At 37.6% G+C, this 23,426-nt stretch overlaps 1 protein-coding gene across 3 annotated transcripts; it reads left to right on the top strand.

Moving 5' to 3' along the window:
• Positions 1-1,080: 1,080 nt before the first annotated feature.
• On the top strand, positions 1,081-14,706 carry LOC143888183 (F-box family protein). Of its 3 annotated transcripts, none has more exons than XR_013254499.1 (4): positions 1,082-1,944; positions 2,366-2,811; positions 11,292-11,465; positions 14,427-14,706. XR_013254499.1 is itself a non-coding variant. In XM_077392527.1 (3 exons), the coding sequence occupies exons 1-2, from the start codon at positions 1,245-1,247 to the stop codon at positions 2,797-2,799; spliced, it is 1,134 nt and encodes a 377-aa protein (XP_077248642.1). In that variant the 5' UTR covers positions 1,081-1,244; the 3' UTR covers positions 2,800-2,811; positions 14,427-14,706. The 3 variants fall into 3 exon arrangements, 1 of the variants encoding a protein (XP_077248642.1); XR_013254498.1 differs by having other exon boundaries at positions 1,085-1,944; positions 11,289-11,465; XM_077392527.1 differs by lacking the exon at positions 11,292-11,465 and having other exon boundaries at positions 1,081-1,944.
• The last annotated feature ends 8,720 nt before the right edge of the window (positions 14,707-23,426 follow it).

The raw sequence follows: 23,426 nt of genomic DNA, 5'->3' as shown, positions 1-23,426 counted from the left end.
CACTAGCCCAAAATCAACAACCAAAGTAGAAGAAGAACAATGCCCAAAAAGATATGCTTCAATATATGATAGAAAGAACAACACTACAAGATAAAGAACAATAAAAAAGAAGAAAGCTTCAAGAGGACAGCTTGCACACAAGAGAGCTTCAATGAAACTTCAATGGAAGTCTAGGTAGTGGAGAATCTCTACCAAAGTGAAGTTAATTAGAATAGGCTTAGTCAAGGAAAGTAAAGAGAAGATAGCTTAGGTAAGTGGTAATGGGTATGGGAAAGTGATGTCTTAAATGTTTAGGGAAGTAGTGAGTTTGGAGTTCCAAGTAAAGGTTTGAATTTGAAATAGGTAAGTAGTGGGAAAAGATGGAGGAAACATGTGTGGCTCACACATGTGCAAGCTGGGCAAAAAGACCAACATGCCTATGGACACAAAAGTACATATTTGCCTTCACTACAACACTCAAAATAAAAATAAAATAAAGCTACCAAAAAAATACACTTTAAAATTTAACATGCGGGACCCAAAGATTGATAGTTACGAGTGATACCATGTTCTTGCATACTTATAAACATTGTGAAAATATAAATGCAAGAATCTACATTTAAAGGTGAGTGTTGCCACCAATTGGTTGATTTGCTCGGAGACCACAGGAAACCAAAAGTGGGTCTTTCTCCATCAATGGTTCCAAACGAACAATGCAGATAGTAGACCCCACTTAATTAGGAGCTAGGGTGAGAGTAGTCCTACAAGTAGGAATGTCATTCAACCCAAATGGTCCTATGGATCCAAAGAATATAAACGTTAAGTGATTAGATTTGAGCACAGCATCCGGATCCAACCGTGTCCTTATCCTAATGTCTAGAATTATTCTCATTCGCTATGACCATTTGTCCGATTCTAAATGGGTCCCAACCAGAGAAAAAAAAAAAAAAAACACTACAAAAATGATCCCACAAATAAGGGATGTAAATGGAATTGTGACCGAGACTTAGTGGATCGGATCTTAACTGGATCCATTAAAACGCCAACCTACTAGAGGGAGGATGGGTAATTTGGAAATAACAAAATTTCAACCAGAGAGAGAGAGAGAGAGAGAGAGAGAGAGAGAGTAGGGGTACTCTGGGAATAACAAAATTTCTTACGTGTCGGCCTCCATTCTCGCAGCAAAACCCGTAAACCCCACACATACCCTTTCCCTCTCCCACCCGAAACTACAAACCCCCACCCCCGTTACAACCGAAACCGGAATGGACAACCCCGAAACCTCACCTCCGTATCGGATTCCGATCCAAGACCTCCCTCAAGACTCGCTCCACCAAATCTTCTCTCACCTCTCACTCCGTCAAATCCTAATCTGCCGTTCCGTTTGCAAACTCTTCCACCAAACCCTAACTTCCCCTTCTTTTCTCTCTCTCCTCTCCCTCCGCCCTCCTCTCTCTCTCCTCGCTCTCCGCCCCCGCCACGCGTCCTCTCATCCCACCCTCCACGTCTTCGACCCCGATCTCAACCAGTGGCTCAGATTCCCCCTCGACTTCCTCCCTTTCCGTTCCACCTCCTCAGTTGCCTCTTCCCCTGGCCTCCTCTATCTCTGGGCTGGATCCCCTAACTCGTCCGATTCCAACAAGACTGACTCGTCCGAGTCTAACAAATCACTCGTTGTGTGCAATCCTCTGACTCGCCGATTCCGCGTCCTTCCACCACTCGGCTCGGCCTGGTCGAGACACGGCACCGTGTTACCGGCCGCGGCCGGTCAGGTGCTTGTGCTTAGCGAGCTCGCCGCGCTCTACTTTTCCGGTACTGGTGGGACCTGGTTCAATTTCTCATCCAATCTCGGATCCAAACCCCGGAGTCCGATTCTCGTGGGAGAGTCTGTATTCGCGCTCTGTGATGTGGGATCGCCTTGGCGGAGCCAGTGGAAGCTTTTCTCGTGTAAATATGCAGATTTTGGTAATGTCAAACAACCAATTACTCCAAAAGGTTAAGCTGTTAGAGATGGTGTTATTTAATTATGGGTTTTGCTAACAATTGTTAAGGTGCATTGGAAATTGATATTTTACACATGTTTTGATAATTAAGTCTGAATTTTTATCAAAGCAAGTGTAAAATGATTGTAAAATATCATTTCCAATGAACCTTAATGTCGTTAGCAGAACCCTTTAATCATTAATACTTCAATACTCCCCCTCACGTGTGGCCCCTCATTTTTGGGCTGGTCGTATATTTGGATTTTTAATATCAAGGAGTTGTTAGGTTTGAACCCAAGACCTGCCGTGAGGCAATAGAGCTAATACCATGTGAAACAACCAATTACTCCAAAAGCTTAAACGGTTAGAGATGGTGCTTTATTTGATCATTTATACTTCAACAGGTAAGTTGCAGGGTTGGAATCGGTTGGAGAAGCACGAGTGGGGGGATGTGTTTGATATTTTGAAGCGGCCGAGGCTGATTCGGGGGATTGGGAATCGAATTCTGATGGTTGGGGGGTTAAAATCGTCTTTCTCGTTGAATACTTCTTGTTCAACGATCTTGATTTTGAGGTTGGATTTGGATACATTGGAGTGGGAGGAGGCGGGGAGGATGCCGTGGGAGATGTTTAGGAGTTTCAAGGAATCAAGTAAGTTTAAAGTGTTCGGAGGAGGTGGTAGGGTTTGTTTTTCGGCGAAGAGGGTGGGGAAGTTGGCAATGTGGGATAGTTTGGAGGTGGAGAAAGGATGGTGGAGATGGGTGGATGGGGTTCCGGGGAATGGCGATGGGCTCTGTAGAGGGTTTGTTTTCTATGCTGGACTCAATTCTGTTCCTTGATGGATTGATGGGGTATGTGAGTTTTTCTTATTTTTTCATTGGGTGTTGTGAGTTTGGCAATGTGATTGATGGGTTTGATTCAATTAGAATTATTTTCATGATCTTGATGGTGAATCTGTTTTTATATTCTCCTTTGGAATTGTGGTTTGTGTGTTGCATTCAATTTGAATTATTTTCATGATCTTGATTGTGTATCTGTTGAAGTTGGTTTTAGCTATTTGTGTGATGTTTGAATAGCTCTTAGTGATTGATCTTATTTTTGTTGAAGTTATTTTGGATTTTCGAATCTTAAACTGTGTCTGTATGTTCCTTTGGGCCTTCACAGTTTTTTCCCTGCCTGAATCTCTCATCCTCATGCTGATCTAATCCTCCTTCAACCTCTGTTGATGGTTGCTGGAAACATCAGAGACACTTGATAGAGTGCTTAACAAAATCAGTTAGAACTGGCTGTGCTCAACTCAAATAAAAAATATAGATCAGTAAATATCTGCAGTGTCAGCTTATTAGACATAGATTACAATCGTTGAAGGCATGAGTGGGAAGAACCTAAAATATGACGCGCTATGGTCAAGAGGGAAGGGAGGAGAGGAGGGGGAAAGTTATTTTTGGGGTTTAAAGGAAGGATAGTTTAGTAAAATAGAATCATAATAGTTTTGTAATTATAAAAGTTATTTTCATAAAGACAAAAAAGGTCAAATTACTCAATTGCCACTCAACTAGGGGTAATTGATGCAGGAGAATCCTGCCAGATCACAAATATCAATGGCCGAAAGTTTTATGTGTGACTAGATTCCTAAGGACATCCTGATCAACAATCAGGCGGTTCAGATTGGCGATCGAGTTGAGTATATTTCCGATTTAGTACATTCTACATTTCTACTTTAAAACTTAGCTTATTTATAGTATTAGTTAATTAATAATTTACTTAGCTTAATTACATTATTAGTTAGTTACTCATTATATGTTTTCAAGTTACGCATTCTTTTCAAAAGACAATCATTATAAAGTTTCCAATTGTAATTGTAATTCACCACAAAAGGTTAACAAGCCAATTTGTGGAGTATGGAGTTTCCTTTCTTAGTTATTAAGATTAGCAATACCCTTAATTAGAGCAGTTAAAGTGGCAAGTAGCTCAGGTTAGCTTAGCCAGTGTTTCAAAATGTGAATGCGGCGCGAAACGTGGCCGAAGAAAATCCTAGTCGACTCGGGTTGATGCGGCTGAGTACTCAGTTGACACGGTCATAATTCGAGAGAGTCGAAGGAGGTTTTATTGACTCTATAGGGCAACACAAGGAACACTGTGACAAAATGTGGAATGCTGCCAAGGTTAAAGGGAGTCGACTCGAGGGAGTCCACAATGATGCGGGGGGTTTTTAAAGATCAATTGGATTTTTATCCCATTGCCGATCGAGCTGAGTATATTTCCGATTTAGTATATTTTACATTTCTACTTTAAAGCTTAGCTTATTTATAGTATTGGTTAATTAATAATCTACTTAGATTAATTACATTATTAGTTAGTTACTCATTATATGTTTTCAAGTTAGGCATTCTTTTCAAAAGACAATCTTTATAAAGTTTCCAATTGTAATTCACCACAAAAGGGCAACAAGCCAATTTGTGGAGTATGGAGTTTCCTTTCTTAGTTATTAAGATTAGCAATACCCTTAATTAGAGCAGTTAAAGTGGCAAGTAGCTAAGGTTAGCTTAGCCAGTGTTTCAAAAATGTGGATGCGGCGCGAAACGTGGCCGAAGAAAATCCTAGTCGACTTGGGTTGACGCGGCTGAGTACTTGGTTGGCACGGTCATAATTCGAGAGAGTCAAAGGAGGTTTTATTGACTCTAGAGGGCAAAACGAGGAACACTGTGACAAAATGTGGAATGTTGCCAAGGTTAAAGGGAGTCGACTCAGGGGAGTCCACAATGATGCGGGGGATTTTTAAAGATCAGTTGGATTTTTATCCCATTTTGTTGCTTTGAATAGGATTTAGGAGTTATTTTTATTTTAGTTGTTTCTTTTAATATTACTTGTAATTGGAAAGAGATCTTAGCTCTATAAAGATGGTCAAATGGAATGAGAAGAGCAAGTTGTTTTTTTGACAATTATAACATGAATTGAAAGTGTGTTTTGTGGAGAAAAGGTATTCTTACACTTGTTTCTTGGAGTTTCCCTCCAAATGTGGGTTAGCTTTCAAGCCCCGATATTATCCTTCGCAATCTTTTGATCGGAGAGCAACTTGTTTTTTTTACTATTAAAACATGAAATGAAAGTGTGTTTTGTGGAGAAAAGGTGTTCTTACACTTGTTTCTAGGAGTTTGCCTCCAAATGTGGGTTTGCTTTCAAGCCCCACGATTATCCTTCATATTCTTTTGATCGGATCCTCTTCTACACTATCGATCATTTGCCTCTCCAACATCAGTAATTTACATCGACTTTTTTGTAAACTTTCTAACCTGAGCTACACTTGTTGTGTGTGTGTGAGAGGGAGAGATTTCCACCCCCATTTGCAGCCAATCCACAGCTGTACTGGTTACGGATGTTGCAATATGTATGTTATTGAAAACTACCAGTTGGGGCAGTGCATAATCCAGTAATTTTTTTGTTTATAAAAAATAGAGATCCCCATCTCTCTCTCTCTCTCTCTCTCTCTCTGACAACCTATGTTGCATGGATTCTTTGGCCCCCTATGCCGAATCCGTGTCGACATGTCTCCGCATCCGAATCGGGCATGGATTCACGTGGGACACACCCGGATTCTTGTCGTAGCCGTGTCCCTCACGAATGCTGTTTTTTTCGGGCGAATCCGATTCATCGTTGTCTCTTTTGAAATGCCAATCCTATATATTTTCCCTTTAAACATATTTTCTTCTTAACTATATTTATATGAAAGCATAACCCGTACTCTTTTAATAAAAACCCTACCGCCTCGACTCTTGAACATCGACCCCCTTCCTCCTTCAACTCTCTTAATACAAAACTCGCCTTAACCCTCTACCCCTCAAATATATAAAATTTTTGAAAATTTATTTTATTTAAAAATTATCGAATCCGAATCCTACTTTTGGGGGTTTGCCGAATACGACACCTTGAATCCGTGTCAGATCCCGACACGCGAATCCGAATCCATGCAACACTGCTGACAACAATAAAGAGGCTTGCAACTCTGAATCCAACACCAATCTTCAAATTCAAAGGATCACACACAATCTTTTGCAAAGGAGTTGCGAGAAACACAAGAAAAGCTTAAACCTTTTTGGCTCGAGAAGCGAAGAACTCTTGAAGGAGTAAGCCAAGATGGTGAAAAGAAAAGAGGAAGAACCTGAAAATCCTGAAAAAGATTTAAAAAGACTTCAATTAGTTTTTGCAGAAAGGATTTCAAAGCCACCATGAACATCCCTTTGTTCAGCCTCCAAGTGGAAGGCGTGCCCTGAAAAGAAGAAGCTGTTCCAACTTATATCCTATGGTGTAAAGACCAATGGAATGTGGCCAAGAAAGAGAACTCATACATGGAATTTAAATAAATCTCCAACATCATAGGAGAAAAATGGAAGAACATAAGCTCAGAAGAGAAGAATCTGTTGAAGATAGGGCCGACCATACAAAGTTTTAGTCATTAGAAAATAATTTTTCTTTTAGGACATGTCTTTTTTTCATGATAAATCGGTGTCTCCAAGTGGTGAGAGAGGCCTAGGGCAGTGGGAGAAGGAGAGAGATTTGAGAGGTCACAGTCGAGTTGAGCATGAGAAGTGGCTTAAAATCAGGAAAAATCTGGTTTCCTGATTTTTAGCCACTTCACCCTTATCTCCACTTGGAGACACCGATTTATCATGAAAAAAAAGAATCATGGTAGCCAAACGTACCCTTAAGTTTTTCTTTTGTTTATTTGATAGGGCCCATCCTTGATGGCCCAAACCTTGAAGTTTTCGTAAATGAGATATTATAAATATAAAGAATTTGTGGGTGGGAGCTTTAACCCACACAAATTCTTTCTTATGCATATCTTCTTTTATATTTCTCCTTTTTCTACTTCTCTTTTTCAAACTTGCGTGGATGAAGGTTATTAATCTTGACATGCTATCAAAGCACTAGATCTGATCCTAGATTCTTTATCTTACCTTTTGGTTCCTCCGTTGGACCCGATCTTGGATTCTTCATCGTTTCTTTTGGTTTCTTTCATTACAAGAAATCATGGATTCTTTATCTTTCCTCTTGGTTTCTTCTTTGAGGATGGTATCAGAGAAGAACCATCAGATCTGATCTTGGTATTCTCCTTGTTGGTGATCACAATTTTATTTTCTTGTGTCATTTTCTTTGAAGACTAGATTTGATTATGCATTCGATCTGTTACTCAATCTTCTTCTGTGTCTATGGATCTCAGAGTTGATCCGCCTTCAATTGATCTTCATATTGTTGCTTGAAAGGTACATTCTTACACTTTGTGTCCTTTGCTTCTCTGTCTCTTACCTACAAGACCTTTTTTTTGAATGGTAAGCCTACAAGACCTTTGTTGCCTCTCTTTCTTTTATGATTCTACTACATATTTGTGTTGAGGCAAATGTCCCACAATGGAAAGTGGACGGCAATGGATGATGAGATGAGTGCCTTACATCCTAATCAAACTTGGGAACTGGTTGCATTACCTGCTAGTCAATGTGAAGTATTTACCCGACGACACCATTGAACTCTTGAAGGTGAGACTGGTTGCGAAAGGATATGCCCAAATAAAAGGATAGGGTCAAACATTGTTATTGACTACTTCGAAACCTTTGCACCTGTTACCCTGGTAATTATCCCATTGCAACTAAAATTTATTGGCCATTGTGGCAACTGAATGTTAAAAATGCCTTTCTCCATGACGACCTTCATGAGGAATTATAAATGGAGCAATCTCATGGGTATGTTGCTCATTGGAAGTTAGGTAAGGTGTGCAAATTCCAAAAGGCAATCTATGGTTGAAGCAGTCACCGCGTACTTGGTTTTATAAATCCAGTTCTATCTTAAATTCTTAATGAAACATGGATTTTGTTGTAGTCGTAGCAATGCGGATCATTCTATTTCCGTATAGAGATAAGTCATCCAGGTTTTGATTCTTACATTATAGGTGTAGTATATCATTGTCACTGAGGATGATCATAAGCATATAGGTGCTATCAACAAAATATTTGCTATACTGTGCACAGACCAAAGATTTGGGCAAACTATGCTACTGCTTGGGATTGAAGTTGCATGTTAACCATTTAGGATCAGCTTGTCTCAAAGGAAATATGTTATAAATCTCTTGTTAAAAACATGAATGTTGGGAATGAAGCCTATTGATACCGTGATGGATCTTACTACAAAGGTTGTCAATGATGAGGAAAAATTGTTCGAAGATCCTTGTAGATATCATCTCTTAGTTGGAAAGCTAATCTACTTCACTACCAAACAGCCGGATATTTCCACTCCTGTAAGTGTAGTCAGCATATTTATGCAATGTCCCGCTACTGATGATTGGGAAGCTGTTCGGCGTATTCTAAGATACCTCAAGTGAGCACCGGGGAAATTTTATATGTCATTTGCATTGGGTAGGAGAAGATCAAGAAAGAAACAATAAGCTTCTTGAGGAAAAACAGAAACAAAACTGCAATAGAATTGTTTGAATAGGATCTCCAGTTCAAACAGGAAGAAAATAAAGAGTGCACGTAAGGGGAAAATGACACTTTGAAACCTAAGAAGCCTTTGAGACAAATATAAGAGGAATGGAAGAACATGCCAGAAAATAAGCGAGCACCTTGTGGAGAGATTGCAAACATGCAGAAGGAAGAGTAATTGAGATCAACAGAAGTTTACTAGCAGAAGAAGAAAGAGGAAGCTACAACTCTACGTTGGGAAGTGAAAACCATGTGGTTAAATACAAAAAGGAATCAGAAGAATACCATAAATCAGAAACCATGAATAATATTAACCGCAACCATAATAATGTCGACTCCGTGATCATTGTCAAGTGGTTCTGTTGAACATGGCCAGCCTCTAATTTTGACTTTGTTTTCCAACTGATCTTTTTTGTCACACCATTATTGCATTTTTGCTTAACATGATTGACTCAATGATCATGTTAAAGTCTGCTCTGATAAACAATAGTTTTTACCGCTGGGTTGTCAAATGGTTCAGTTGAATATGGCCTGTTGATCTTCTTGTCGAGCGCTTTTCTTGCATTCTGATGTTACAAAGATATGATATTCAAGAACTTTAAGTTTCTTGTTCTGATAAAAATAGGAAAAAGGAACTTTGAATCTAGTTCCAAGAAAAAGTTCAGAAGAACCTGGTAGAGAAAGTGGTCCACCTGCCACGGGTGGGGAAGAAACGGAAACAGCATCAGAAAAGACATCATTGATGAATACCTGCCCTGACATTGTGTGGGGAATGTGCATTGGCGGATTGAGAACAATGCTCGCTGGATCAGTTGATGCAGTCATGTAGATGATATGGGGTTCGAGGTTTTAATTTTCGGTTTCGGAGATAATTTTGGTCCTCTCCGAAACCAAAATTTTAGCCGAAATCCCGAAATTTCTGGTGAAATTCGGTTATGTGCGCAGGAAATGTCGTTTTTTGGGCCGAAATTTCAGTGATTTCGGCTGAAATTCTGTACAGGAATAAAAAATTAATATTTTATCTTAAATTTTGCCTAAATTTCTGAAATTTCGACCAAAATTCGGTACATTTCAGGAATTTCGGTTTCGGTTTAAAACCTTGATGGGGTTTGTATCATTGCGGGCATCAGAGTTTGTCTCCAAGGGAGAAAGAAAGAAAAGGAGGTTTCAGGGACAGGAGAGAGGAAGGGAAGGAAAGAGAAGACAGGTCAAGGACAGCAGAGGGAGGGAGGGAGATGGCAAATTGTGGGCTGAATACATCATATCCCATCTTTATTTTACACTTTTCCAGTTAGCATTAAAGCTGTTATAATTCCCAATATTTTTTTTTTTTGAGCGCTGGAAGATTTCATTAAAAAACAAGGACCGAGATGGTCAGTACAAGCGAAAAGGAGAGAGAACACCAATAAAAAAAACAATAGCAGCTCCCCCATTGAGAATGAAAAAACTCAAGAGGGTAAGAAAATAAAATAACTCCAAGGCCTCTTTTGATACGCCTTCCCTTGATAACCTATCGGCAGCCCCCTGTGTTGCATGGATTCAAATTGCGTGTCGTGATCCGACACAGATTTGAGGTGCAGGATTCGGCAAACCCCAAAAAGTAGGATTCGTGGATTCGGTAATCTTTATTAAATAAATAAAATTTTAAAAAATTTATATATATATATATATATATATATATATATATATATATATATATATATCATGAAAAAATTAAGGGTGGAGGGTCGAGGCATTAGAATTTTTATTAAGAGAGAGAGAGAGAGAGAGAGAGAGAGAGAGAGAGAGAGAGGGGGTCAATGTTCGAGGGTGGAGGGTCGAGGCGCTAGAATTTTTATTAAAAAAAGTACAGGTTGTGATTTTATATAAAAAAAGGTTAAGAAAAAAACACATTTAAATTTTTCTATTTTTCTCTGTATTGACCATCTTGGTCCTTGTTTTTCCAATGAAATTGGCTACGATTAAAAAAAAAAAAAACTTGTTTAAAGGGAAAATACATTTTAAAACAAACAATGATGTGTCGGATTCGCCTGAAGAAACATGATTCGTGTGGGACACGGCTACAACAAGAATCCGGGTGTGTCCAATGCGAATCCATGTCCTTTTCGCGTGTGGAGACGTGTCGACACAGATTCAGTAAGGGGGGCAAAGAATCCATGCAGCACAGGCAGCCCCGTTGGCCTGAGGGAAATTTTAAGATTTTTTTTTTCAGTTCCTGCAAATTACGCCCCAGAAATTTCTGCAAGTAACTGTTCGTAAACTATTACAAGCTCTGGAGATCAGTCTGAGTTTTAAAACCACTTTATTTGGATACTTTTTCAAAGGATTATATAATCTTTTTTCTATCATTAAAAAAAATCTATTTATTCTGAAGATTTTAGTAGCGTGAACTTTCGTATCTGTAAGAGATACAAAAGTTCTAATTTTTCTGTGGCGTGAAATACTTGTCTTCTGGAAATTTTAGAGAACGGCAATTTTTATGCTTTCGGGATCTTTAGTGGCAATCTGAAATTAGGTGCCTGAAATTCAAGATACTGAAATTCGCAGAGTTGCCTATAACAAAAATGAGTAAACTTTTTGGCAAGGTGATGGATTCCTAGGTTACTTACAGTAGGAAGGAGGCTGTGATTCTATCTTACACTTCTTCTTGCATCAATATTGCTGTTCAGAACCCAATAAACTTCATAAACAGAAGAACTGTCAGATTATTTATTTGTAAAACCATGTTGTGTTCAACATTCTTAAAATTCTTTTGTCTTTTCTTGACTTATTTGTATTAGTCCTTTTTGTGTTTCCTAATTCCTTAATTGCTTTTTGTTTTTCTATATTTTCTAAAGTATTGATATATGTTGCATCAGTAGCCAATCCATAACCTGGAACAGAGTAGAAGCTATCCACTTTATGGATCCCACGGCTGAAACAACAGTGATGTGGGAGCTGCGGAACACTCAAGAACTGTTTGCAGATCTGCTTCAACTGATGGATGGTTGCCCTTGAGAGAGCTTTCAATCCCATACCTACTTTCTGATATCTTGGTAAGATGTGATGCACTAAAGGTTTATGATCTCACATGATTACAGGAGAATAATTTGCAAAACTTCCATTAAGACTGGTAAAATAATAGAAATGCCATAATGAAAGATGAAACAAGAGGGAATTTTACTATGTGGCGACCCTTCATTTAAAACATGTGCCAAGACATGCTTCTGCCATTAACCTTTTCCTAGTAGAATTCTTGTTTATATTTGGTTACAGTTTGATGATCTTATACTATCTGATGCACTTTAAATGTTTTTATTATATCCTTGTGTTTATATAGTTAATTGTTATAAATTGTTTAATTATATATATAATGCCTTAATGAAAGATGAAAGAAGGAGAGAATTTTAGTCTGTGACGTCCCTTCTTTTTTTTCCGTAGCCATCAATAATAATATCCTTCTAGCTTCACGACCACCTCTATAGGCATAATGTTGTATTCCTACAGATTAAAAAGAAAATGATAAGTGACTGGTAAGCACAAGTGCACAACAATATCATAAATGGCTAGTTGTATCATATCTTATAATAGAAGAAATAGACAAAATATGTATGCTCTTACAAGTTACCATGTAAGCAAATAACTTGGCAGATAATCTAGTTAGTCTGTCTACGTAAAAGTAAAATAATTTATATAAAAATTAATAATTATTAAAAACACAATCAAATGTTTTGAATTGATATTAAGTAGACGGTTTCAATAATTGAAATGAGGGGGCAATTTATGTTTTTTTCTGCAAACAAATGAGTAATGTAATAAGGGAGAAAGTAAAACACTTTTAAAATGGGATTCCGTTTGGAAAATAAAAAGGGGACTGAAATGACCGTTAATTGGAACCTTTTAAATGTGTATTTATTGCTTTTACGGGGATTTGAGCTCCCTCCATTTGTCTTTTTGTTGGCGTGGCTCTAACGGTTGATGCCTGTTTTTTTTTTTCCCCAAAACGGAATCCCATTTTCCTAGCAGTGTTCATGGAGAAATATGGTGAAGATTCCGGAAGCTGGATGTCGAAAGATGAGTACATTTATAAAAGGATCTATTGTTTGCGTAGGTATAATGGCATGCTTAACGCTTTTCCAAAAAGGGATTCACTTCAGGGTAAAAGCGACAATATTAGGTTCTACTTTGATTTGTGGTGTGGGGATGTGCCCCTCAAAGCTCAACTTTCCAAATCTATTCCGGGTACCTTTGGATCTGGGATGTTTACCATCTAGACAGTTCCGTTCTGTAGGAATGTCTTTGACAGAGAAATTGATAGACTGGACAGCTTCACGGAACTCGTAGACATGATCTTTATCAAGAGGAATGGAGAGGATAGGAGGGTGTGGGTCGGGGAACCAGGTGATGTTTCTTTGGTTTGCTCTTACTACGAGTGCCTGATGCCAGCCTTATCTGCCTCGCCAACTTACAAAGCCTAGATATACTCCTCTACCCATAGAGTGTGTGCGTTCGCCTGAACCGTATGCCTTAACAAAAATTTTGGTGTGAGAAGACGAAGAATCATTGTGCTCTCTGCATCTAGGCGGAAGAGTCTGTAGATCATCTATTTATCCACTCTCGGTATGGCGGGGGTGATTTGGTCCTATGTGGTCCAACTGTTCGAGGTCGATTGGATTCTTTCGGCCCATAGGGAGAATTTTTTTGGGAGCTAGTCATTTGCCCGTTGGCCGAGGAGGGGCTGAATGCTTTGGAGTTTGGTCCTTCTGGTGATTATATGGTACCTATGAAAAGAGAGGAACAATCGCACATTCAAGGGACATTCAAAAGGTATCCGCAATTGTCAACAACACGTCTTTTCTTTGATGGGGCGGTGGGCTATCAGAGATCATGGGGAATTGTGGAAATTTCAATTAGAAGATCATGGAACGAGATTCGATTCAAAAAAGTCACAAAGCGCAGAACAACTCCTAGATGGAAGCCACCACTCTCGGGTGTCCTTAAGTTGAATCTTGATGGTTCCAATTTTGGGAATCTTAGGCTGACAGGTGTTGGGGACATCCTTCGTGAGCAAGCAGAATCATGAGATGGGCATTCTCGGAACCTGTGGGACACAGACGCAACCATGGCAGAATTGCAAGCTCTTCTAACAGCTATTCACCTGATGGAGGTGAGCAATCTAGACCATGCCATTGTGGAAGGATATTCCAAGAATACCTTTCAAAAAACAAAAAAAAGGATATTTCACATTGGATGAAATTAGGAAGCATATTACCCCTGGAGGTGTACAAATGCAATTGATGAGTCCTGGACAGAATAGAGGGCCATGCAGCCACATTTCAGCATGTTTGGAGGTCTGCCAATAATGATGCCAATCAGTTGGCTCGTTCCAGAACTAATAGATCTGCTTTGGGACTCGTAGACTTCCACCTAGCTAATGGATTCTGGATTTTAAGTTTGCTTTTATTTTAGGATTCAAGGGACCATGGTTGATCCATTTATGGAAACTTATGATTTTAATCTTTTATTGCCCCATAAAGGGTAAGAGGGAGCTTCGCTTTATATATAGTATAGACATAGATGTGCGGTAGCTTTAAGATCATTGTGCAACTCGTTCTCCCATCGGTAGTGTTCAAAGGTTCGAAATACATTATGACATCTTTATTCCTTTTGTGCATACGCCTTTACTACTGTTTCTGAGTGTGACGCTCGATTGTAGAGCAGTCTCCATACTTGAAACGAATGACCTTCAAAATCAACTCAGAAGACTTTATTCTTTCGAAAATAGGATCATGAACTGTTGTTAAAATCTTTTCATAAATAACAAAATGATCTACAATGCTTGTTAATGCAATAATGTTGGTAATTGAGTAAGTAGGAGAATCTCATCTCGGTTCCTACATATTTAACCTAGAATGTCTTTAGCCCCCTTTGCTAAATCTTTGATGAAAGAAAATTTTTCAAAATCCTAGTTCAAATAAGTTTGTTGTGTTTACTAATAAGTTTTTTCTACTGCACAGGATGAATTAGGACTATTATACTTGGAGAAATAATTGAGGAGGTTGGGAAGAGCTTGTTCTTGGTGATTATGGAAAGACTGGACCTTGTTTGAATGCATAAAATGATTTATTTACCTCATCTTTAATTGTGAAGTACTTGTTATGAAGCTTGAGGGGAACAATATGAGATTGGCTATTATGAATAGAAGCTTGAATGCATATAATATTGTGACTTTAATATAAAGACACAACGTAAGGGTGCCCCCCGCAAAAACACAGGGGCATTCTACTTGTTTTTTTATTTTTTCCTATCTACGTTCCTTTCACCTTCTTCATGAAATTTTTCGAAAGGATTCCCCAACTATTTTTGGACAAAGGCTTAGTTGAGTTGAGATTTTTTTCCCAGGCATGTGTTTTCATGGAAGTACAAGTGCAGGAAATGTACGGTGGGGTCCACCTATTTTGATTATCTAAACCATTCATTTCCATAGGGTTCGCAAAGGTTTCTATACCATCATTTTTTAAAAAAACTTTCTGAACCGTCTATTTTACAAATATATCAGTCTTAGGATCATCCTATGGAGAAGATTGTTGGGGCTAGGCCTACCTATTTGACGTCCAACAAGTTAATGATTTGGATCATCCAGCTAAGTGGGCCCCACTTACTTTTTCCTGCCTTTGTTTTAAGTGGAAATATATTCATATCTTGTAAAATATTTCCTTGATTTTTCTCTTTCCTATTTAAATATCAAGGAATGATAAACTGAAGGGCGTCCCTGTGAACTCCAGTCACAAGGGTGCCCCATTGGTCCATTGGAAGAAAGTGCGAATCGAAATTTAGGAGATGACGTTGACAACTGTAAAATTAAAACAGCAATAAATGCACTTTTTTGCCAAGGACCAATAGGGGCGCCCTTGTAACTGGTTTTTTGGCAAAGGCGCCCTTCAGTCTATCATCCCTCATATATCATTTTCACATTTTTATGCTCTTTTCAACCTGTTCCATATTAATTATTTCCTAAACTAATCTGATATGCAAATAACCATCTTAGTGAGGCTGTTCATCATGTGTGATGACCTTTTTCTTCAATTTGAATGACGGGCCTTTAACCCTCACAAACCATGGCTACATTGCATACACATACTACAGATGAAGACACTGTCATCTAACACACAATAGATATAATACCACATTGATAGAAGTAGATGGCAGATGGGCAATCTCACTCTAATCTCTTCAATAGCAATTCATTCACATACAAAAGAGGAGGGCATTGCATAGAGGGATGTTGTGGAGAAAATGTGGGAAGATGATACTGTTGGGTCCAAGGGTACACTACTCTTAGAATGGATGGTGGATAAAGGTAGAGGATGTTCATTGCATCTTCTTCCAAGAGTTGGATGGATGGAAGGGTGCCAAATGTAGGAGATGCACTATCTCACTACCATGGTTGGCTACACTAGCCAAGTTCACTTCAATACATGGAGATCACAAGCAAGCATAATTCATTTTCCTTGCCTAGACAAGCTACTTATAACCAACACAAAAGGGGGTGCCCATATCAAATCAATGCATAAGTAAAATGTTCAAGAGAGTGACTTTTGTCAAGGATGGACATAAGGGGTGCGGCTATCATTTCAATACCACTGTAGAAATTGTCGAAAGTGTGTCCATCTTATCCTCTTTGAATGCTAGATGAGCCTTGGCCCTATGCCCATTAGCCTCACAAGTGGACCACTGCCACAAGGCCCGACTCTACAGATGATATGTCCAATAACACAAAAGAGGTCCCACACGGACCAATCCTTGCATTTCCATCCGATCCATAATACTTGATCAATGTTCCTAAAAAGGAACATTACACCATGCGGATAGAAATCCATGGATAAGCTGTTCTTGGGATTGGCTATCGTACCTGGCTAAGTCCATCTAGAAATTATCTTGTTCTCTGTTCACTAATTTGTTCTAGTAAATACCTTATCCAAGAACAAATGTCCAGAGGATTGTTTTGTACCTATCTATAAATTATAAAATAAGATTAACTTGAAACAGCCATATCTGCATATAACCATGTTTGGTTGGTACCTGAAAATTATTTGCATTTGTATCCTATATCCAAATAAAAGTTATAATAGTTTCATATGTATCTTCAAAATTCCAAAGAAATCTTGTCAAATTTACAAATAATATTAAATTAGAATAACCACGATTTTGTTGTTGGTATTCAAGAGACCAGAAAGTTTATAGGAAGGCAAGCTAAAGGAATCTTTTGTAACTAAAGTAGGAAATGTTAGAAATATTTTTCCTTTCCGAACTTTTCCAAAAACTTCTTGCAGTTCAAACTGGGCCTCAGGTAGACTCAAAATACCAAGGGTTTATACTCACCCTAATTTTCTATGGAAAACTACTAAAAGAAAAAGGAGTGGCTATGTTTGCTATTTGTATACCAATGAATTGAGCTTCTTCATGTATAAAATTTTTTAAAATTTTTTATTTTATTTTAAAGCAAGATTAGATGGTTCCAAGGGAATAGAGATGATTTTGGTTATTATGAGTATGTTTCTTTGAACGTAAAATGGGCGTAAATTAAATTTACACCCATTTTTTAAGTTTAAAATGGTTGTAAATTTTGTTTACGCCCATTTTAATTCAAAAGAAACAACTCGGGGGGATATAGCTCAGTTGGTAGAGCTCCGCTCTTGCAATTGGGTCGTTGCGATTACGGGTTGGATGTCTAATTGTCCAGGCGGTAATGATAGTATCTTGTACCTGAACCGGTGGCTCACTTTCAGAGCTTATAGATAAGTTAGTGTAATTTTAGCTGGGAAACCACAATCAAAGTGATTTTCTTCGTTATTTTTTACATTTTCGGACTTACGATACTCACGGTGCATGTAGCTTAGGTAATATTATAATCTTTACTAAGGGGTTGCATTTGTGTTTGCTGGTTGGAAAATGGATTTAATCACATGATTTGTATTTGTAAACTAAAATCCCTCTTATTTTGGATAATAAATGAAGATATTTACTTCTCTTATATACATAATTTCTTTCATTTTTACCACTAATTTTTTAATCATTTAATTGCAAGCAATGTCACTTTGTCATGATTACTTGCCACTAGAAACCCAGTTGAGATTAAACAACTAAAATCTTCTTATTTTAATATTAATATTCTTCTTATTTTAATATTAATATTAAATTACTGTTAATTAAACATCTAATTAACTTGGATAAAATTTTCAAAAGAACAAAATTGAAAGGAAATTTTTTTTAAAGTAAGTTTAATTAGACCAGATTGTAGATTAATTTGGTTATTCTAAAAAAAAAAAAATTGTCGTGATTTGGTTTAGGAACTATGGTCAAGGTGATTATTTTGGTAATCTTTCCATTTTCGAAGTTATTATAATGTGCAAGATACTATGCAGCCTGCATAATATTTTAATTGCTACGCATGGTTGGCAACAGTTAATTTGACCTCATGAGCTATCACCCTATACTGGTGCAGACTATTTTGAATATGGGTGCAACTCGGCTCGATTTTTAGGAATTTCGGTTGAGCTTTTTACCATAAAATCGAGTCGGGTTGGCTCAGGTGAATCCAATTCATTTTTTTTCCAAAAGCTCAAACCTACCTGACCCAAAATTCACACCCCTATTAAGCTATTATTATATACATTCATACTCATTGTTTAGTTAATGAATAATGCTTAATGTTATCTCCTGACTATTTTGATTCATGTAGCTATCTAATCCTCTTTGTGTTCTATATACTATATGCTCACTAAACATATCAAAGTGCTACTTCACTCAAAAGGTTTTTTCCTCAATTCCCACTCTCTTTCAAACTGACCTTTATGTTTCTTTCATCGTAAAATGAGTGTAAAACAATTTTTTCGCATATCACTAGATAATTTGTGATAAGCCATCTCTCTATTTAAACTTTTGTCATGAGCTATTGGGCTTTGGCAGCTTGTTAAGAACTATACGAGCCAATTGGAGAAGTTTAAAAACAAGAAGGGGGTACCAATATGTATCAAATAAAGGGTGCAAATATGTTAGCATATGCAATGGGAAACAGTACCTCCACCTACCTGTTGGGTACATTCCACTCATATCTTTTATTTTATTTTGAAATATTTCATTGGTGACAAATTAGCAATAATTTCTTCTAAATGACAAAAAAAATGACTAATAAAAAATTAAAAAAAAGAAGAGAGATTCGTGGAAAGTACCAAAACGAATGGGAATCTATTGTCGCTTTGGATTCTTCGTTCTAAAGAGACAAGGATTGGCGATGTGGTTCAGGGAAACATCTTTCTTTCTTTTGTCTTCTCCTTTTGAAGCGTTTTATAATGCATGCTTGACCTTTTCTAAGCAACAATGGCATCTAATTATAACAATTTTGTTGAGTTCTAAACTTAAAATTAAGAGAGAATCTCTCTCTCTCTCTCTCTCTCTCTCTCTCTCTCTCTCAGCCAGAGATCTATGGTTTGATGGAAATGTAAAAATAACGGAGAAAATAAAAAAACACATAAGAATGTCATTCCAAAAAACACACACACACACAAGAAAACAAGATATCTACATGATTTGATAATGGTACCCACTGTTGCGGCCCTGAGTGAGGGCCCGCCTAGGCATGGGTGTATGGGATAGGTTTATTGCTCCTAGCCTAATGGGTTGCATTAGCTCTGGAGCTTTTGGTGTTGGTTAGGTACCTAACATCAGAGATCATATACTAAATGTTATGTACCTAACCAATACGCCAAAAGCTCCATAGTTAATCAACCTTGATCTCAGTATATAAATTCGCCCTGAAAATAAAAGTATGTAATTTTTGCATTATGAAAACAACTCTATTCTTTGCCTAACATTATAAATTTGCCCCGAAAATAAAACTACGTATTTTTTGCATTATGAAAACAACTCTATTCTTTGCCTTAACATCAAAAATAACAATCTAAGCAATTCTTTCTTTACTACAAAAGAGAAAACCTCTCTTTCTCTCTGACTCACCCATCTTGGGTGCAATGGAAATGCAAAATAAGCAGAGAAAATCAAACAATAAGCACAAATGAGAACACAAGAAATTTACATGGTCGGCAATGACGCCGACATCCACGGACAAAAACTATCATAGAGCTTCTACTATGCAAAGTTAAGCGGTTTCACCCTCTACTTTTGATTTGTTATGTGATCAGATACATATTTTTCAGGAAGAAGCGTGGGCAAGGCCACTTGTTCAATGATATAAGCCATTTAATATATTGCTTTAAATGGACGGTTAGAAAATAAAGAAACTATGCTCAACATTAATTAAAAAAGCCTCCACAAGGGTTAATTTTAATCAGAGTGGGAGAACTTTGAAGCATAACAAAGCCTAGTAAATAAATGGTTTGAATCATTGATCAAGAAGCCCTCACTTGTAATTTTCCTCATCGAAAACTATGCGTATCTATCATATAACTCTTTCTTTTATCTTCACATCAAATCATGACGCCCAAGCGAAAGCAACCCAATTGGTCGGTCAGTGTGGTTGCTCTCTTCGAAAGCGACTAACTGCCTAAACAAACTAAGGTCTCTGTTTTATTAGGCTGACTTAATAAATTATATGATACCTGCATTACATCCCCTAATAGTCTGTTTTAGTAGGCTGATTTTATATATATATAGACACACACATATGTATTATGTATTCTAATGCAAGTTGATGCTCTCTGTCAACTACAATCATTAATATCTTTATATTTGGACAGGTATTTGAAGGCTAGATAGCAATTGAATACTCCTAATTTGGGTTATTGAGACTAGGTTCATTTCATGAGATTTGGACTTCTTCTCTTCATAAATTGCTAATCTCAGCTACCCTTGACTACTTTGGGAGTTCAACAAAACTTGGAGAAATGGATGTATTGATTTTTGCAAGCATATGGTCAGTCACACTGAAAGAAATCCAAGAATGTACTTCGATTAGATTTACTAATACTTGATGAACCCTAATGAGTAGGGGTGCAACTCAGGTCTATTTTTGGGAATTCTGATTGAGCTTTTACCATAACATCATGCCGGGTTTAGGTTGATTCTAATTCATTTTTTAGCAAAAGCTCATCCGAACCCGACCCAACACTACTAATGCGTGCTTATATAAAGCAATTAAGGCCATGTTCGGCAGCTAGGATTTTTTTTTTTCATGATAAATCGGTGTCTCCAAGTGGTGAGAGAGGGGTAGGGTGAGTGAAGCGGCTAAAAATCAGAAAACTAGTGTCCGAGTGCTTAAATATCAGGAAAAAGTCGATTTTATTTTGAATAGAGTATTTTGTTTCCTGATTTTTAGCCGCTTCACCTTCCCAACCCCTCGATCTGTCACCACTTGGAGACACCGATTTATCATAAAAAAAAATTCATGTTTGACAGACGCCCTAAGAGTTAAGAGCTAAACATGGAAAATCTAAGGATAAAAGGGATTTGCTAGGGTCCACGCAAAAGGCATTTCACAGCTGGTTTGTCGAATGTGAGACCAGCCACTTCGTGAATGAAGACAACAGTTGTTGTCTCCATTCACAAGGTGGCTGGTCTGACGTGCGACAGACCAGCCACGAAATTCCTTTTGCGATGGACGCTAGCAATTCCCAGGATAAAAATAGATAGATAAATTTATAAGGATCCTAATTTAGTCTACTTACCTCATCTAACCAGTTATCTGATCTAGCAGCTTACCAATCTACTAATTTTGATAGAGTGATATCACATATACTCTTGTCTGCATTAGATGTTGAATTCTAACATTTGGTTCAAAAAATGAAAGGAATCCGGGAGGCAGGGAGAAATGACGAAATCTGTTATCTACCATAAGTGACAGTATTCTAGATCTGTCCTGGTTGGAATGAAATTATTATTGATTTTTCAATTAAATTTTTTATTTTAAGTTTTTTCATTCCGTCGAGAATTGGAGTATGAATTGGAATAGGGTGCTGATTCTGATTCTGATTCCTAATTGTTGTCCAAACCCCGCCTAACAGTCACCAACTCAATAGAAACGTTGGATAGCTCAATTGGTTAAGGATTTGTTCTTCAACCTTGGCTTACCTACCAAAAAGAACATTGGATAGCTATTTGTCTTGGAGAAAAAAATATTCAAAACACCTTTTTAGAAAGAGCAATGACATGCACTCCTTTGTTCTCACAATGACTCTATTCTCTTTATTATTGAGTTGGTAAGGATTGATGTAATTAACAAAAGGCCATGAACAACCAACTAGGGAAGCGTTTAATAAAGAGAGGAGTGTCATTATCAAAATATGGGAGTATGGGTACCATTTCCCTTTGAAAATTATGCTCATACGCCTAACTATTCCAAACCATTCTAGGAACTCCAACCAGTGATTGATCCCACTTCTTAGGTGAACCATTTACCAAAAATTTCACTGATCAAATGATCCTGACCATTCGATCAAAGGGATGTTTTCAAAACTGAGCCATTGATAGCAGCAGTTTTCAATATTCCCATTCTTGCAATTCCATAAGGTTAATGATGGACAGTCTAGATTGATGGGCTTGTGCAGTACAAGGGTTTTATACACTAAGTTCCACTGCATATACGGAATCGTTCCTCTAATTTAAAACTTTTTTAGGTGTTCTGTAATGGTGATGAGTGATGACAAAGGACTCCTCTGTACGTGCATGCAAACATAAGCCCATCTGGACTAAGAAATGAGAATCGAACAAAATTTAAGTCTTCTTTTTGTTTCTGGGGTTTTCTTTTCACAACAAAATAGTGCCAATGTCGCATTCATGCGCACGTTAGTTGCTCTCCTTTATGTCATGATCATCCTTAGTTTATTCCTTCCTTCTTCCTGAACCCTTTAAATTATCATCTCATCTGTAACCATAAGACCAGGTTTGAGTATCTTTTTCTTTTTTTTTATACCAGGTTTGAGTATCTTTATGAGAAATGATTACTTCTATCGTCCTTTTATAATCAGCATGAGAATCTACATCACAAAAAGCAACTTGGGTCCCACTAACATGCGCGGTGGGGCCATTTTATACTAAAATACTCTCTTCATGTAAGAGCCTAGTTCCAGTTTATTTAGTTGTTATGACTTCTGAGTAATGCTTAGGTGGTCTTTGCACGTACTTGCATGTATTTTTTTTATAATGTAGTGGGACCCACATGGATGATCCAAACCATTCATTTGAACTGAGAATATTACCCCAATAGGATGAACCTCCCATGAGCTATCCAAACTCCAAAAGTACAACCATTCGTTGCTCCTAGATGACTAGGAAAGAAAGTTAAAATGCATAATCAGTACTCTTCTTTCACTTCTCTGTGTTAATTTTCAATTAATGCCATTACTACCTTCTTGAAAATTTTCTGAAGGATTCATTAGCCGACCCCAACTAGTTTGGGACAAAGACTTAGTTGAGTTGAGTATACCTGTGCTGCTCTATCACCTATTCCAACTGTTCGGTTAACTCGTTGGAGGTGCAGGGGCAAAGTGCCCTTGTTAGAGTTTATGGGGTAGCCTCGGAAAGAAAATTCAATTTTCAATTTGCAAGATAAGGATATTTTAATAAGGAAAATGATTTTAGCACTCCCCTGTTTCCGATATGTCATATCGTGAAAGTAGCATATGTTTTTTGTTTTTAATTGGCATTGTCAGAGCTTTTTGGGAATGGTAAATAACCTTTTGACAGCCCTTTAAACACTAAAAGACAAGAAGCTTTCGCCACATATCAAAACAGTGGAGTGCTAAAATCATTTCCCTTTAATAATTTTTTGATGCAGTGGCACTAATATATAAATCACATACTAATTGACATAGTGGAACTTTCTTCTCTTGTGGACGTAAGCACTACATAAATATCATGTTTTCTTGCTTTGAGTTTGTATTTACTGCGTCTCTTCCTGCGTTGGCTATTCATCATGTTTGATCCCACTTTGAGAGATTAAAGATCTCTCGGTTTTCAACAATACCCAAAAAGCTCAAACATGTTAGTAGAAGAGTAAATTA

This window comes from Tasmannia lanceolata, unplaced genomic scaffold (genome assembly GCF_043159265.1).
Source record: "Tasmannia lanceolata isolate RefF3 unplaced genomic scaffold, GAP_Taslan_0.1 ptg000012l, whole genome shotgun sequence".
Lineage (NCBI taxonomy): Eukaryota > Viridiplantae > Streptophyta > Magnoliopsida > Canellales > Winteraceae > Tasmannia > Tasmannia lanceolata.
The sequence above is the reverse complement of the archived record's forward strand: the minus strand, read 5'-3'. Positions and strand labels throughout refer to the sequence as shown.